Source organism: Erigeron canadensis, chromosome 3 (assembly GCF_010389155.1).
Source record: "Erigeron canadensis isolate Cc75 chromosome 3, C_canadensis_v1, whole genome shotgun sequence".
NCBI classification, from domain to species: Eukaryota; Viridiplantae; Streptophyta; class Magnoliopsida; order Asterales; family Asteraceae; genus Erigeron; species Erigeron canadensis.
In genome coordinates, this window is record NC_057763.1 from 9,773,023 (window position 1) to 9,792,025 (window position 19,003).

A 19,003-nucleotide genomic window follows, 5' to 3' on the forward strand; every position below is an offset into this window, starting at 1 on the left:
CCATATGTTTTACAACTATGAATTCACATCCTTTTAGTAATATTTGATATTATTTAATTATAAGACATCACGATAACGTAAGAATAATATTGTTGACCAGCCCATGATGGTCCCTTCTGGCTTTTGTATATACAAAATTAAAAAAAAAACTGCGCATTATCGTTTTTCATGTGTTTTGGGTCTCAATACTTTGATAGTGTATTGAAAAGGTTAAAATATAAACAGATCATACCTCTAGTTCTCTACCAAAATAAACAAACTAATTTCAGATTCTACCTAAATAATAGAAAATGATATGCGACCTTTGCATGAGATTAACATTAAATCTATAACCTCTGCTTTTAAAAACAAAATACATTTAATATAAATATTTTATTATACTTAGCGTATTTTGTTATTATGGCAATAAACTTGTATGAATTTCTAAATTAAGAGGAAAATTAGTATTGTTAGAATATTATTGATTTTGGAACAATAACAAGATTTACACCAATCAACAATGTGAAAGATAAAAAGAAGTATGTAAAGTGGTGGAAAGCAGAAAAAAGTTTTTTCTTACTACAGTATGTCTGTCAAACCTTCTTATAAAGTATGTATATATACACGTAAATATGTCTGTCAAACCTTCTTATAAAGTATGTATATATGCACGTAAATAAAAAAGAGGGAGGGATTTCCTGTATAATTACTAATAGAGAAACAAGGAATTTTCTATACATTTAAAGGATTTGTTATTTATTCAAAGGGGTCGTTCTCCACCCGGGAGCTACTTTAACTTATTCCGAATTAAGGGTTTTAATAAACTCCCAGCAATAGTTTGTCTTTGACCAAATTTAGAACCGTTCTCAACAGTTTGTATACCATCTCATTGTAAATAAAGGATCCTTTAGGTACTAGTATTCTTTAGGTACTAGTATTTGTGCATTTAATGAAGTCTATATTTTATAAATATTTTTGAACATTTGGTCTTAGAGAGCAACTCAGGCAGGATGTAATCATAGAAAATTTAGGAAGTCTAATAAGCTTGTTATTCTATAATCGAATTCAAAACCTATGAATAGAATCTAAATATAAACCTATGAATAGAATCTAAATATGTCTTCTCGCAGCTTCCAAATAATTTTCGGTGTCTCGTTGTCAAATAACTACGAATGCACTAATTCATTCATTCAATCTTACAATATTTAACACTTTTAAACTTATTATAAATGCATATTTTTATAACTTAAGAAAGTTAGACTTCTGATGTGAAATACTCAGTATTAGGCTGATTCAACTACTCACAAAACACAAGCATAGCGGAATATAAGAACTATTTTTGTAGAGAATTTCTGGATTTTTATATAGAAACACATCCAAGCTGACTATAAGAATAAATAGTACAGCAACAGACAAACAATGTACTGGACTGAGATAACAACAGAACGATAAAATAAACAAAGATAGATAAAAATCTAATATATGACTCGTAAAAGACTGAACCACCAGAATGAAATACAAGAAACACTCCAAAACCACCTCTATATTTGTTAAAGGCTGAGCCACCACAAATACAGATAAAAGTAATGAAGATTTTAAGATCTCACCACAATAATTTATAAAGGCAAAGCCACCAAGATTACTGATAAATGGACTACTTCAAACCACCAAGATGAAAGATCCATAAAGGTAAAGAACATTTTTAAATGAATAGAATTCAACTCTATCAAACTTTTTATAAACACACTTTGATTTTTACAATAGAAGACAGATCCTATTTATAGAGGAATTTCAAGAGACAATCAAGTATTTTACCCTAGACAACTAATAGAAGGTTGTTATAAATCAACCAATAGAAATAGAGAACATAATCTGCAGTTGCAGGGTAGTGGTGGTTCTCTTTCTGATCCCCACTTGTCTTCTTCTTTTCCCACGATCACGTGTCACCAAAACAAGACAAAAACAAACAACTGAATTCTTATCCTTATTCAGAACCATCTAAAACAGCTACACACACGTGCTAATCTCATGACTTGACCTGGTTATGGAAAACATCAAAACAGATAAGTGTTTGAAAATCCCAAGCTGATGTGTTGTCCCAAGTTGACCCTGCTCTAAGCTGACTCAGACTGGATGTTCCAAGCTGACCCAGATTGAACGAACTTGCGAGTTGAGCTTCAAACTTCTCCCACATTTTAGTTTCCCATTTAAGTAAGGTAAATGCCAGGGGGCAAATAGGATCACCAATCATTTTCTCAAAGTGTGTCATCGAGGGAAAAATCATCATGATCTGAGCTGAGTTCAAGTTGACTCGGTCTGAACTGAGTTCAGGACAACTCATGGGCAATTTCTTATCAACTTCATTGTCATAATAATAATAATAATAATAATAATAATAATAATAATAATAATAATAATAATAATAATAATAATAATAATAAGTAGTAGGCACTAGCTTTTTTCTTTGGAATGGCAAGAAGGCATTAGTTACAGCAGTACATTTGAAAATTGTTACAAGAGTTATTTTGCCTGTTGTTATACTGTATATGATTTGTAAATTTGAAAATTTTGTAAAGCAAATAAGCTTTGTATAAAACAAATCATTGACTTTTTCCGCTATAAAAAATAAAAGGAAGAAAAATATTGACTTTAGAAAAATCTGTGCAATTTAATTCGGTCGCCCATGAATTCACATTATTTTATTTGTTTCAATTATTGGTACATAAATTAATGCAAGTTGCTACACCAAATGATACTCAAAACCCAGATAACTCGTTTTCTTTTGTTTGTACTTTGCACACACGTTATTGTAAATCTGTAATCACCGTAGGTCCATAGTAATCTCTCCGCATCATCATTTCATAGTCAAATTTAATTAGAAAACATATACCATGCACGTTAATCTTTGATTTAAAAACCATATTTTGCGGATTATAAATCCTTTTTTGGCGATTTATGATGGATGTTGAAATGTAGTATATAGACAGTTTTATTCTAACTTAAGGTAGAGAATTAGAGATGCAACTTCCTGATTAGATATAAAGGAGTGTTTGATAATTAGAGAATCATAAGAAATAGAAATGTAATAGAAAATGAAAATAATATGAAAGATCAAAGATAATAAGTATTTTGAAAAATAATGATTTAGAGGCAAATAGGGAATGGATATAAAAGAATTACAAAGTTTTTATTGATAATTAAAATTAATACATACGAGTATAACATCTATCATTAAAATAAAAAATAAATTTTTTTTTTCCCGTTTCAAGGTACCAAATTAAAAAGGCTTTAATTTGGGGTGCTATATATATATGACTATGCTGTATTGTTTGGATTTTGATTTAGTGAAATTTGTCGGACCAATAATATTCATATCCTTAATTAACAACTACTCGTAATGAATGGATACAAAAAGAACATTCGGCGACAGCCTTTCCGCAGTCACATTAAGTTGATTTGGAAGTGTACACGCATTCCGTATATCTTTCACCCTAAACTTTACATTAGAAAATTGATTAGCACACACTAATTAAATTGTTTGCGGAATGCGGTTGACAAACCAAAAAACTTACATATTCAATGTTTTGAGGTTACTTATAAACATTTGCATTATAAAAATATAGGACAACAACTAGCATGTGTACGTTGTCATTGACATGATCCAGAATTTAATAGAATTATAAAACTGATTCCTATTTATTTATTTATTTTAATTAGTCTTAATTAAGTACGTTTTAGTTATAAGTTATTTATTATTGATCGTGGTATTTTCGTCTCATTTTCTGTATCTCCAACATAGAAGCATCATACATCTGGGCTCTGGCTATAAAAACACCAATAGTTAGAACTCAAAGTTCTCTCTAATATATATATATATACACAAATACATATAGAAATGGTTATTAAAGCCGAGTACAAGAGAAGGTATGCATTGCTGTTAGCAGCGCGAGACTCGGAGTATGTTAAGAAGGTGTACGGAGGATATTTCAATGTGTTCGTTGATGCTTTTGGTGAAAAAGAAGAAAATGAAAAATGGGATTTATACAAGGTTGTAGATGGGGAGTTCCCTGATAAAAATGAGCTTCAAGACTATGATGGGTTTGTTGTAAGTGGAAGCCCATATGATGCTTATGGGGATGACAATTGGATTCTTGACCTTTGTTTACTCTTACAAACTCTTGATTCCATGCAAAAGAAAGTCCTTGGCATTTGCTTTGGCCACCAGGTTTCTGTTCCTTAATTAACTTAAATTCCTTAGTTATGATCTTCAAATGCATTTATTTTTCTAATAGATGGAAATTTGTATAACATCCTAAAGATATACCGGTTTTAGATCTTTTGGCCAGACAAACATACATCTTTCTGGCATGTTTATATGTTCCATCTTGAATTCCCTTTATGTTTGTGAATTTGAACTAGATTCTAACATTGTTTCTTCTTTATTTTTAGATTGCTAAGCTAGGACCTAATTTGTTTCTAATTTTGTGCTAAATAGGTTTTATGTAGGGCATTAGGGGGGAAGGTAGGAAAATCACATAGTGGTTGGGACCTTGGGCTTAGGAAAGTGAGGATTGTCAAAGATTTCTCCCCATGTAGCTTTTTTGAAAGTTTGCCTTTGATGCCCCCAGATCTCTCTATCATTGAGTGCCACCAAGATGAGGTAGGTCTAGCTCTATATCTTTATCTACATGCATATTCTTTTTCAATTCTTTTAACATAATCAGCATATAAGTTTTCTTATTGGAAATTCAATGTGCCTATTTTAAACAAGTTATTTAAAAAGGTTTTTCATGTAATCTTAACATATATCAAGAATTATATAAAAAGCCTTATGGCGCACGGCATTGTTATATAAATATGCATATAGGTGTGGGAGGTACCAACAAGAGCACAAGTCATAGCTGTCTCGGATAAAACAGGAGTTGAGATGTTCACAATTGGAGACCACATTCTTGGGATCCAAGGTCATCCGGAGTACTCCAAAGACATTCTGATCAACATCATTGACCGTCTTCTCACTCAAGATTCCATTCAGGTGCATATCATGATCTTCATCTTGTAATTTGCTTACTTTACCCAAAGATATATTAAACACGGATGCACGCACAGGTTGGCTTTGCAGCAGATGCTAGGTCCAAGTTGGAAATTGCAGAACCAGATAGGAAGTGTTGGCAGGAATTGTGCAAAGCATTTCTAAAGGGTTTGTGGAATGCACAACCCGAAATAAAACCTTGAAAATGTAATATATTGATTGTATTATTTACTTCTTTTCTAACATATGGCACCTATGGCACATGTTCATTCAATTAACTCAAATTGGAGGTCAACAAAATTTGTAAATATTTCAACTCTAACCCTCCTTTCTATTATGTTGGCATTGTAAATATTTTCAGCAAGCAGTACTAATTTGTATCAATTTATTTAAACAATAAAAAAAATTATTATTTATCAAGTTTTGTTTACTTATAACTCAATTATAAACCATTGACAATGTCGTCAAAAATTAATTCAGGTTTGGTAGTCACATTTTCGAAGTAAATTCTGTTCTGTTTTTCCAAATAGTCCAAAAAACTATTTGGGTCACAACACTCAGTTGGGTCAATTTATTTTATGCCCAGAATTCTCAGCCCAACAAATAAAAGAATAAATGGTCCTTCACTACTACCTGGCCCAAAGAGACTGCTCTCGGTCATTTTGCAGGGTGAATTGTGTTCTGATCCAAAGATAAAAGGAATTTTCACTAATTCAATTCTGATTTAATGTTAAATGAACAAAATAAGTTTCATCGACACTAAAAGAAGATAGAACATGACAAATTGGTGCAAAAATAAATATGAAATTTATTTACTACCAACATATATGAATATGAATGATAAATTACAATACAATCTGCTTTATTGCTTAGGTTATCTACAAAAATTGAAATATAAATCCGTCTTACACAAATGAAAATCTAAATGGACGTCTTCCCTCTCCATAGAGACCAAAGAATTTCTTTATATCCTATGGGGTACTAAATGTCCCATTCTTATTAATTAATCCGCATGCAAATTCATGATTTGAAATGCAAATATAAATGAAAAATTGATATCCAACTTAAATTACATTAGTCTCCTAAAGCCAAACCACTTTCGAATGCCAGTGAAGGGTGTAGATGCTTTTGTTGCTCGTAATAAGATTCTTGAAGTCACTTTTCTAAGTCAGACTGCAACATGTTATGCATAAAACTCATGTCACCAAAAATAAAATCATCACCTCCATTATTGTAACCCCCGAAATCTTGGCACTCGAAGTGCATTTGGATTTCCTCAGGGAACTTGTGACATGGTGATTCTAAGGTAGGATGAGACGGTGTTGAGGTGAACTCAGCTGCAGTGGTCATCTCCATCATTTCTTTAAACTTAGAAGACTGTAGCAAGAGTCCTAAGGCAGATGTGGCCGTAGTTGGCCTAGACAAATATGTGGATGTAGCCGTGACAGTAGGCGAAACCATGTCCATTGGTGGTTGCAATGGTTGGTTTTCATGGTGGTCATGGATATAATTTAATCCTATATCATGGTTAGTGTTTGGTGGTAAATTGGCATCAATTATATTGATATCGGGGATAGATGGTGCATCAATGGTGCTATTGTTGTTGTCTGGCCTTAACCATTTGATGTAACGACTTAGGTCAAAGTTTGTAACTGCGTTAAGTCCACGGTACTCTATTGCTGCCATATCATAGGCCACCGCCGCCTCTTCTTGTGTCGCTACAAATAATCCAGATAAATGACTCAGAAAACTTATGCAAGGATATGAAATATATTTTTAGCCAAGTAAAGATATTTTTCACTTACCATATGTTCCTAAGTACAGATATTTGTTGCCAAAAACTCTGCCTATTCGAGCTTCCCATCTACCATTGTGATGATGTCTGTTCATTTGTATAAATGTACGTCAAGAAGTTGCAAAACAAATAAATCAAATGCTCATAGGATTTAGTTCAAGGCAAAACATCAAGGAGGTTTCCAACTATTCAAATCTATTTTTCACAAAGATTTGTAACTAGCCCTAGGCAGGTTTCAACTTTGTAGAGAAAATAAGTTCAATTTGCAGTGGAATCTATATCTCAAGATCAACTTGCAGGGGAAATGTGGAATCACTCTGTGTGTTAAACGGTATACACAAGAGCCGTATTTTTATAACCAAAGTAGGAGTCTGTTTGTTTTTTGAGGATCTCTTTTGTACTTTTGAGGCGGGCTGTAATTAGCAATGTGTTTAATCTGTTGTATAGTCAAGTATATATTACTCTAGTTGGTAAAAGTTTTCATTGACAAGACCAGATTTCATAAGTTTGCCTTGTACTTTAAATATGGTAGAAGCATCCCTGATTAATCATTGTAGTTAACATAATCATAACGTTTACCTTGCAACTCCTCTGTATTTTGAAACTCCACGAGAAAATCCACTGCTTTTTCTACATTATCAAAATACGAGTAAAAAACTATGTCAAGAAAAACAAAAACAACTATTTCTTTTTACATTGGTTAAATAAAGAGTAATAACCAATGATCCCCACTCCAATTAGTTTACCTTGCTACTCCTCTGTATTTTTACATTTCAACTTGTCGTCTAACCATTAACATTGGTGCTCAAAAATTAAAATAAAAATAAAGCATAATAAATTCGAACTGATAGTGAGGTATACCTTCTTAACGATCCTATATATTCCTCTCTTGACTGGCCTTCCATTTGTTTCAATTCTTTATGATAAGTCATTAACTACAAAAATATAAATTCACAATAAGCAAACTAACAAGTATAACAAAAAAAAAAAAAGATTTAGTTTTATGATAGAATCAGATTTGTATATCGTTGAATAATACCGGAAAGTTTAATATGGTATCAGGACCCCAATACTTAAGTGCAGCCAAGTCGTAAGCATGGGCTGCAGCATCTTCATCATCATAAGCACCTACAACATTAAAAACATCATAAAATTTATATATCTCCAAAAACCGATCATTTTATCATTATTGTATGAGGGGGAAATCATCGGTGATACAACCCCCTCATTTTTATATAAACTTCAAGGGACAAACAAAATTTCTTTAATAATAATAAAACTTTGGTTGTCTGCTGTAGCACCGATCTATCATATTCCCTTGTTTGAAACGTATACAGCTTAATACTGAAAAATTACTAAGAATACATGTAAACTTACCAAGATAAACTGAAATTGCATTAGGTTCCAACCGAAACAACCACCATTAAGAAACCGAACATGAGGATGAACAAGAACAAATGCATTAGTTTCTAGATTGATTGTTATCTTGAAATATATATATATATATAATATAATCAAAAGCTAGCAGTTAACCAACCTTGCCGGCCTTTCTTGTTTTGGGACTCATTCCAACAATTCTTGTCCCATAAATGAGCTTCATATCTTCCGGTCCATCGATGCCTAAACCAAAAAAGAACAAAAAGTTAAAATCATTACAATATTAATGATGAAAAAAATCTTTGAAATGAACCAAAACAGCATGAAACAAAGAATTGGACCTAGTAACACCGCGATAGATAGAGCTACGTCGAGGAGGTGAGTCACGAGGCACAGTCTTTCGTGTCCGTTTTGCTTTAGTCACAACTACGGAACCCGTGTTAATCTTTGACACATCATCAACCTTCATGCGTTGTTTCACTAACTTCGTCATCTATAATAAAAAGTTTATATTCGATCCAAAGAGCCAAGCTAGTTATTGACCAAACAAAAATGTCAACTTGAGGAGAAGACTTAATTAAATAAGTTTACGTATCGAAGTTATTTATAAATGACTAATAATCAGAGAGAGAGAGTGTTACTGGCCAAGGAGGTGACAGCCGGCGGATATTAGAGCTGTTTTCTGCCGTCGAGCAACGGTGCAACCGGTTACATTCTAATACTTTGTTTGCATGCTTTATTTTGTTGTTTGTTTTGTTTGAAATGAGCAGTTTGTTTATGAATGTAAGTAAAATTTTATTTTATTAGCTGCTAGTATTAGTTAATTGGTATATGTAGTAAAATAAGTAAGATTTATTAGCTGCAATGCTAAGACATTTACAATGTTTTTGGTAGTACTTGAATGCATTTTTTTCTTCTAATGTTTGTTTAACATCTTTCCTTTGTTTAAGGATTCTCAAGTATTTACCTTTTTTTCTTTGTAGGGTCTTAAGCAAAGATTGTTATAACTAAGTGTGTTGCATGCTTACAAAATAAAAATTTAGAGAAAAAACATAAAAATTTCCACAAATGTGATTAACAAAAATTTAACCTTTACCTTATAAATAAATTAAGACCGGATTGTCTCGTTATCTGAATCATGGATCATTGACTATTAAGTCCTTTTTTTTTAGAAATATAAACTTATTAGGTGAAACTCGTGCGTTGCACCGGACTATTTTATTTTTTTGCATAATTCATCGTAAATGACATGCAATAAAAAAATATATAAAAACTTCAAGTAAAAAGTTATGCACTTAATAAAATACATATTCATACGGAATCAAAAATAAAATATCAACAAAACTAAAGGTGTTAAATTTTAAAGCACTTTTAGATAAGAGACTGTTAAGAATTAAAAAACGATCCTCATTAGATCTATCTTCATTACTTGATATTAACATGAATTATTGGATAAACATATAGCCTTGAATAGTTTTCAATTTTCATTACTATATGGTGTTTTTGCACCATACTAACTTTTTAAAATATGGGGAGAAAATGATGTCTTTAGGTTTTGCAAAAAGTATTATCAAATTATTTGTAAATTCATGAACACTTTTTGCACTTCAATTCCTACGCATATACATCATATGATATGGTTCTAATAAGTAAGATATCGATAATCCATAAGTAATACAAAAAATGAAGACAATAACTTAATCGCCGCCTTATTGCGAAGATATTCAAATATGAATTCAAGTGACAAGTTACAAGATATTTAAATATTAATATTTTTTTTGGCATATAGAAGCATAATAAATTAAATTACAATCAAAACTACATCGTTTAACACCTATAGGCCCTTGCTGAAATCAAATTTTAGTTGCAACAAAAAATAAATCTTTTTTTTTATTATTTTATAAACACAACTCGTCATTTGCGTAACATTTTTCAGCCCATATTTATATGCCTACATGCCTTTACATATTGGACACGTATAAATACTTAGCAGCCGTACACTAACCAACACTTACTCCAAGGCTATTCAAGGCTATATGTTTATCTAGTAATTCAGGTCCATATCAAGTAATGAAGTAAATCTAATGAGGTTCGTCTTAGACTAACTTTTTTCACTTACTATTAGTTTTAGAATAAATTGAGAAAACGATGTCTTTAGGTTTTGCTAAAAGTCTCTTGTTAAAGTAGTTGTGTATCGATAAAAAGAAATTTTGCATTTCAGTTCCTAGGTATATACATCATTATGATATATGGTTACAATAACTAACATATCAATAATCCATAAGTAACACGATAAATGAAGACAATAACTAATTCGTTGGCTCATTGCAAAGATAATTTGCATCAAATATGTAAATTAAAGTGACCTAGCTACACGATATTGAAATATTAAGTTTTTTTGATTTATAGAAACATATGAAATTACATTACAATTAAATGTATGTGTTAAGATAATTGTCCCCTTTCACAAAACACTACCTCGTTTAAACACATATAGGCCCTTGTTGAAAGCAAATTATAGTTGAAACCAATAATAAATCTATTTTTTTTAATGATTTTATGAACACAACCTCGTAATATGCCTAACTTTTTCCAGCCCGTATTTTTATGCCTACATGCATGAACATATTGGATACATACACACGTACACTAACTAAAACCTACTCCAAATAGACATAGTGAATCACCCATTGTAAAAATACCACCATATTATATGAACACTCAACTATGTTAGGATGCTTAAAGCAATCAACTGATTGACCTCCTTCAAACACTTGATCGCTCATAAGTCCTTGATCTTATATTACTATTTAGTCACAATTCTCATATAAAAGTTGAACCAAAACCAAAAATCCATATAAATTGAAGGGGGGTTTTGCAAGTGAGTCAACCAAACAGGTTTAGGTATGTCTCATCTCATATGACTTTCTTTAAGAAAAGGCCATTAAATTGATTTTATAAAATTAATTTGTAGAATTTATAAATATGCCTTCATGTGAAACTCATAAAATGAGTAACCAATATAGGGAAGGTACTTAATATTTATTACAAAAAAAAGTGTTGCTTAGTTAATTTTAATTTAAAAAAAAAAGATTAAATATAAAATAAATTATAGATAAAAAAATATCCTTGAAAATAACATATTTTTGGGGAATTTGTAGTTTTGTCATTATTGCCAAAAATCAAAACATTCAGTTCTTGCATTTTTTTTTACTATTGAAACGACAATATAAAACTGACTATAACTAAAGATGAGATTCCTCAAGTAAAAACCAATTTGGGTAAACTCTATCCTTGACTTTTGTTAAATAGTCATTGAAAACAAACAGATTCGGGAATTGGTTTTTTTGAATACAAAAATGTATTTTTCTATCCGACGAAATAAGTTGAATGCTAGGTTATATCCCTCCTTTTGACAAAATAATATTAGATACTAATAAAAAAAAACTTAGTGCCACTGTTAACGCTTGTAAGCTAAGAATATGATGAATTAATATTAAGGTTAAATATTCAATGATCAACGAAGTATGTAAATATCTCATTATATGCACAATCGTGTAAATAGAAAATTATGAATAAATTCATCACATACAAATGAGTTTTGAAATAGTAAAACTAAAACGATGAATGGTGTGTCGCGCAATCAAGGCTTAAAAAGTTTTAAAAATAATAATCTTATAATTTTATAGTAGTTATTAAGTGTGAACAGTTTTATAGTAGTTATGATACGCAAATCATAATTAAACTATCAATTTTATTTTTTATTTGTATTAAAGGAAAAAGATTCTCAACTATCAATTTTAATAAAAGCTAACAAATATTTAATAAATAAGAAACCTACGGATTATATTCATTGGGAGTTATTATTTCATAAAATAAGAGTAAAATTATTTACCTATGGATCCAAACACTATTTATTAATTTCATAGGGCATTACAAGGAGTTAAGGTTGTTTATTAATTATGGATCTTAAAAAATAAACAAAACATCATGTAGTTCAAATGGCAAATAAGTCTACCTCTCAACTTGGAGGTTTTGGATTCTACCCCCACCTCTAACATTTTTAAACAAATTTTCATAAAATATGACTATAACTCTAAAATGCTGACGTGGCGGACTCAGTGAGTGCTACGTGAGCACTTTCTGATAGCTTTTATATATATATATATATATATACGTTCATGACTACAACATATTAGTCACTTCTATATAATTATCCTACGCGGTTACATTTCAGGTGTTTAATTTTAGTAAATATATTTTGGGTTTTTCTAAATGAAGCTGTAACACCCCAACAAGGTGGAATCATGAGGGTTACATACTAAGCACAACACGACATGAAAATTAAATAGAGACGATCAAAAATGCATTTAAAGGATTGGACAATCCATAAATCAATCAATTACAAGTACCGGAATCATACAAAAATGCACAAGGAGCATGCCCATCAAACGTTTACAAAGTATAGTTCAAAAGATGGTAAATGATCCTAAGCATAACCCATAATCGGGAACTATGAATCACGGATCCATGAAGTCCAACTCAAATCCAATCCTAGCACATTCAAGCAATAAATCATCCAATTCGTCTTGCATTAACCTGTTCACCTGAAAAGTGTACTAAAACATGTCAACATAAAGTTGGTGAGTTCGTAGGTTTAAGTAAGGAAAATCAAGTGTCGGGATATCAACCGATAACGATACATGAGGATTAGAGTGCTTAATCACATTCACACAAATGAAACGACTCAACTCGAATTAATAGAAAAATAAAGATTTTTTTTTCCAGAGATATCCCACTGCACCGCAGTGGGAGGGTGCATTCCCCACTGCGCCGCAGTGGAAACAAAGCATCACCTGGACCGTAAATTCCCACTGCGCCGCAGTGGGAGTGCTCATGCCCACTGCACCGCAGTGGGAGTCCTGTACAGCAACAACACCAAATTTTATTTTTGACATTCGATCAACTTACAATTTCCAACCCAAAACCAAACTTCATAATACAACATTTCTAATTTCAAATAAGTTTTAGACTCGGAAATAAGCATAACAAAAGTATCCGTTTGACCAAGCATTCATTTTACAACCAAATGAGTCATCTACCCGTTTTGCCAAATAACCAAAGTCAAACTATAAAATTAGAAATTTCGGCATGACCCATTCGTAAAATCATCATCCAAACCTGTTACGGATTATGAATTTTACCAAAACACATTTAATCATGATCAATACATCACTACTACAAAATGACCCATTGAAAAATACCCAAAAACTCGGGTCTACGCTAGACATCATAATATTTTTTTTCAAAAAGACATAACAAGGGTACAATGAGCCGATAGTTTAAAGGGGGTCATTAAGGGTCCTAATACCAATACCATTATCGCATTTAGCTAAAGCAAGCATATCCATTAAGCAACTTTAACTTCAATCTTTAGATTACTTAACTTTCTTCCACATCCGGGACAACCTATAAAAAGGGTAAACAACTAAAAAGTAAGTAAAGCTTAGTGAATAATCTTGCATACGTTTATACATACGAAGGAGGGCAATGCTCAAGGGACTGTTGCATATGGACTATGACACCGTCGTGTCATATCCATAATACTCACCCTTGGGCTAGGCATTATATGGATCCATATAAGCAAATGATTACCATCACAATCAAATATATCAATAACAAATGCTCCACATGAGCCTATGGCCACCAATTAGGCTTGTAATCAAACTCAACCATAAATATTGGACTTAACGCCAAATCAATTACCACCACGGACTCACACAACATGAATGGTAATTAACCCAAGGCATATATAAAAGTATGCAAGAAAACTCACCTCCTCCGCGACAACTAAAATCATAAATCAACAAGACCGCAAGTACACAATACGTATGCATCAACCTAGCAAGGATGCACAAATAAATAGAATGTCATCAATCACATACAAGGTCGCTTAGCCACATTCGATAGTATCTTAGCACCAAACCCATCATTTACAATCTTATATTAATCTTGGGTTAGTTCACATAACATGTATCTCTTATATCATTTTCATATGGCCAAACTCACTTTCATACAAAAAGTACCATTTTCATATTTGACCAAGCTGCCTTCAAACAAGCGTATCTCAAGTTCTACTTACTCTTTTTACTTGATTCCAGTGGCCAAATTTATAAGACACATATATCTACATTTTATCTTTAGTGACCAACATGTGATTTGTCTTTCAAAGATGACTTCTGGTCGTTTTAAAAACCAACACTGCTGCTGTTTTCATCCACAAAACAGTTTTGACCTTACTGACTTCAAATGACCATAACTTGAGTTCTACACCATATATTGACCTCATTTCAGTGGACACTTCTTCTTAACACATTTAGGTACATTTTATATTCAGTGATCAAGATATGAATTAACTTGCAAGAATGTGTTTTACCCGTTTTAATGACAAATATGGAATCAGTTTTGCTGAAAAATCAGCATTGCGCCTCTGAATTCAAAAATTCATATCTAGAGTTCTATTTCGTCTTTTTAACCCATTCTAGTGGAAAAATTTACTTAACACAATAACCTACATTTTCTTTTTAGGACTCGACAAGTGAAAATTCTTTCATGGGGGTGTTTAACTCGTTTCAAACTCAGGGACAGAATCTGTCCAACTTTGTTCTTACTAGTATTCATCAAAACCTTCATGCAACCCAACTAAAAACCCTAAATTTGATTAAACTACAATAACCATAACTTGTATTATAGAAATTAACTCAATATAAAGAAACCCCTAATTTTCCAATTCAAGAACCCTAATTTCTAAAATATAATTTAGCAAGAATCAAAATTAGGTTAAAGCATCAATACCTCAAATAATGGAAGACATAAGTTAGGGTTTCAATTTCATACTTTCTTCTCCTTTCTTCCTTGTAATTTCAGCCACCACCACCATAATTAAACCTCCACTTTTTAATTTTATGAGATAAAAGAAGATTATTATTATTGTTCTTGATGAAAGGTTCTTAGATTGAATGAGAAATTAGGATTAATGTTTTATAGTATAAAAGTTAGGAAGAATATAGAAGAAAAGTTGGTGGAGAAGTGATGAGTAAGGAAGAAGGATTTGGCTGGCACTTCTTAGGAGTGCCAAGCCCCATTCTCTAATTTAGTGGGTAAATACCCGTTATCCGCTAAATTTCCAACTAAAACAATCCCATATTCAAAAATAAAATACTAGGAAACTATTTTAATGTAAAAACTATAATAGAGGTTAATTTTCATTGGCTTAATAATTTAGGATGTTACAACAAATCAACACGAATCAACGTTTACGTTTAACAATAGTTATAACGGCACGACTTACATATTAAATAATGCGCGATAAACCGGCACGACTTACATGAAGAACAATGCTCGATAAACCGGCACGACTTACATGATGAACAATGTGCGATATACGTTTCTGACATGACTTACGTAATAAATAATGCGCGATAAACACATACAATCGTGTAAACAAGCAAAAACAAGTAAGCATTTAACGTCACGTTCCATATCATAACAAGTGGATCAACCGACAACCGTTTAATAACGAGTAACCTTTCCACCCCAAATAATATAAATGTAGGGGCTAGGAGACTCACCTTTGTCTTGTATCGTCGAGTTAAAGTTGAATTATAAATGTTAGAAGAGCTTTAATTGTCCCGAAGTCCTCAACATCCATGACCTATTATTAAGTTTATATAACGCACGTATTAATATTATTACGGTCATTTATATATATATATATATCATTTGGGTTAATATACAAGTATTTATATATATTTTTATTAATACAAATCACCATTTGTATAATATATGTATCTAAATTTGTATATACATATTAATATGTAAGTAATTTAGATTATATACATGTTAAGATGTAAGTAGTTTAAACAAATCACCATCTGTACCCGACTTTGGACGGCTCAAAACAACTCAACTTGGGCATGAACAATACTGAGGAATGAACCAATCAAAAAGCCCAACCCATGCTAGAGATTGGGCCCAAATCTGGTGAGCCAAATAAAAAAAGAAAGAAAGAAAAAGGGACCGAAAATGTAATGTACGCGAATACATACATATATATATAGGGAAAAGTGAGTATGAGGCTGTTATACACCCAATTTGGGTGAAAAACCCCTCACATACTAATATTTTAATATTTTAAATAAATACATGGCCCCAATTATTTTTACCTTTTAAAAAAAGGTATGTGAGGGGTTTTTCACCCAACTTGGGTGCCTAACAGCCTCATGTTCCCTTCCCCCATATATATATATATATATATATCAGTTTCTTCTTCAACATCAACACTCAGTTTAGGGTTCAAGATAGACAGTGAGGGCCGGCATAATAGACGGCAGCTAGAAAGAAAATGGGCGTAGGATACGGTGCTACAAGGCGTAGGGTACGCTGGTTCAACCCAGCAGGCGTAAGGTACGGTTGGGAAGGGGCGTAACCTACGGTGGCATGGAAAATGGGTTTTTGACATCTAGTTCGTGGTTTCTTGGCGTAGACAGCCGGTTTGGGGCGTAAAACTCGAATTGAAGATGCAGATAGGCATAACCTACGCCCCCAAGGGCGTAATCTACGCTGGTGCAGGGGCAGGGACGATCTGGGCAACATTCAAGGACAGGGCAGTTTGCCTTTTTAAAGTCAACTTTGACTTCAATCAAATTAAACCTAATCAGCCGATTTGATTCAAAATTGATACATCCAAAGTGTGTTTTAGTGTTTAATAACTTAATTGAACATTAACAAAACCAATCTCATATCAGAATCGATCCAGATTTTTATTTAATCTAAGAATTTGATTTTTGACCTAAATATTAAAGTCTCTAAACCCTAATTTTGGAAATATACGAATTTGTCGCTTCAAGACCCGATTTTGAAATTTGTTACTCATATACTTTCATAATAAACATATTTAATTTCCATATAAAAATCTTAGCCCATTACCCAATTCATGTTAAATTCGATTTTTGACTTAATTTTAGTCAAATAACCCTAATTTCGGTTTTCAAAAGATTAAGCACAAAATATGCTCAAGGATTGCTTCAATTAGTCTAGAAGGAAGTTTTTAAACATAACCCATTACAACGTTTGACTCATAACATCAAAAATCTGGTTTTGACCCGTTAAGTTAATCACAAACCCTAAATTCGGTCTAATAGCAATTTTGACTTGGTTGTCGACTCAATAATGATTATATATGATTAAAACCTGCTTATAAACATTAAATGATAGTGTTGAGATGAATTTGACTTACCAAAACTTCCACAAGAGCTCTAACCCAAATTTAAGCTACAATCCAAGATTCTTTGCACCTAATGGCCCAAACTTTTGATATGATGATCCAATGATGAAGAAGATGATGATTCTACCATAAATCTTGTTATAAGAACATTAAATGAGCTAGAAATTTAGAGAGATAGAGAGAGAGAGGGAGTGTGTAGAAGGTCTTGCAATGAATGTAGTGAGAGAAAGGGAGATATGGATGAATGGACGAATGAGAGGTGGAAGGTGAGGGTTGGGTGAATGAGATAAGGTTGGGTCAAGGGTGGTAATTCATGGGTCACGGGTCGACCCATGGATCACCCGTTTACATTTCTAATTTAGTTAAACATCACATTACATCCTAAAACCGATAAATACGTTCACGTTGCTTCGACTAGCATAAATAGACGTTTCTAGTTCATAAATAAAGAAGTAAATTATTTATATCAAATTATTTAGCACGTTTGAGTCAAAGGGTCGGGAATCCATTAAGTCACAAAATCATGGAATTCAATAGAAATTAATCACGTTTATGCACGTTTATACAAGCTAAAAATCACGAATGTTACAGCATTCCCCTGTTAAAGGAATTTCATCTCGAAATTCTAAATCTAACTAGACTCGTCGAATAAATATGGATACTTGGTTTTCATGGAGTCTTCTCGTTCCCAAGTAAATTCAGGTCCACGTCTAGCTCGCCATCTCACTTTAACGAGTGCATACCGAGTGTTCTTAAGCTTCCTAGTTTCCCGGTCTAAGATTTCTATCGGCTCCTCTACAAATTTCAATGTTTTATCGACCCGGATTTCTTCAAGAGGCACGTGAAGTGTTGGATCGGCCAAACACTTCCTAAGATTACAAACATGAAAAACATTATGAACTCCACTCAAGTTTTGAGGAAGTTCCAATCGATAAGCTACCGGACCAATTCATTCAAGGATTTTAAATGGGCCAATGTATCTCGGGCCCAACTTGCCACGCTTCACAAACCGAACTACGCCCTTCCATGGGGACACTTTCAACAACACATAATCATCAACTTCAAATTCGAGAGGGCGTCGTCTCACGTTCGCATACTTCAATTGTCTTTCACGGGCCACTCTCAATTTCTCTTTAATTTGCGAGATCACCTTGGTTGTTTCAATGATGATTTCGGGCCCAATGAGTTGGCTTTCACCAACTTTTGCCCAAGCCACCGGTGTCCTACAATCTCTCCCATACAATGCTTTAAATGGCGGCATACCAATGCTAGCATGATAGCTATTATTATAGGAGAATTCAACTAATGGTAAATGTGCATCCCAATTGCCACCAAAATCGATGGCACAAGCTCGTAACATATCTTCAAGGGTTTGAATCGTCCTTTAAGTTTGACCATCGGTTTGAGGGTGGAACGTTGTACTCATGTTGAGTTGAGTACCCATTGTTTCTTGGAATGCCTTCCAAAACTTTGAAGTATATCGGGCATCCCAATCGGATATGATGGAGATCGACACTCCATGTTTGGATACCAC

The 19,003-nt window shown here is 32.7% G+C and overlaps 2 protein-coding genes across 2 annotated transcripts; one reads left to right on the top strand and one right to left on the bottom strand.

Moving 5' to 3' along the window:
* The first annotated feature begins 3,874 nt into the window (after window positions 1-3,874).
* Window positions 3,875-5,259, top strand: LOC122594670 (gamma-glutamyl peptidase 3-like). The gene is made up of 4 exons (XM_043767097.1): window positions 3,875-4,204; window positions 4,475-4,639; window positions 4,847-5,014; window positions 5,089-5,259. Exons 1-4 carry the CDS (start codon window positions 3,875-3,877, stop codon window positions 5,212-5,214), a joined length of 789 nt encoding a protein of 262 aa, XP_043623032.1. The 3' UTR covers window positions 5,215-5,259.
* Window positions 5,260-6,166: 907 nt separating this feature from the next.
* LOC122591478 (AP2-like ethylene-responsive transcription factor At1g16060) lies at window positions 6,167-8,676 on the bottom strand. The gene is made up of 7 exons (XM_043763744.1): window positions 8,525-8,676; window positions 8,344-8,426; window positions 7,846-7,934; window positions 7,668-7,741; window positions 7,386-7,436; window positions 6,817-6,893; window positions 6,167-6,729 (listed from the first exon to the last, which is right to left on the bottom strand). The coding sequence occupies exons 1-7, from the start codon at window positions 8,674-8,676 to the stop codon at window positions 6,167-6,169; spliced, it is 1,089 nt and encodes a 362-aa protein (XP_043619679.1).
* Window positions 8,677-19,003: the final 10,327 nt, after the last annotated feature.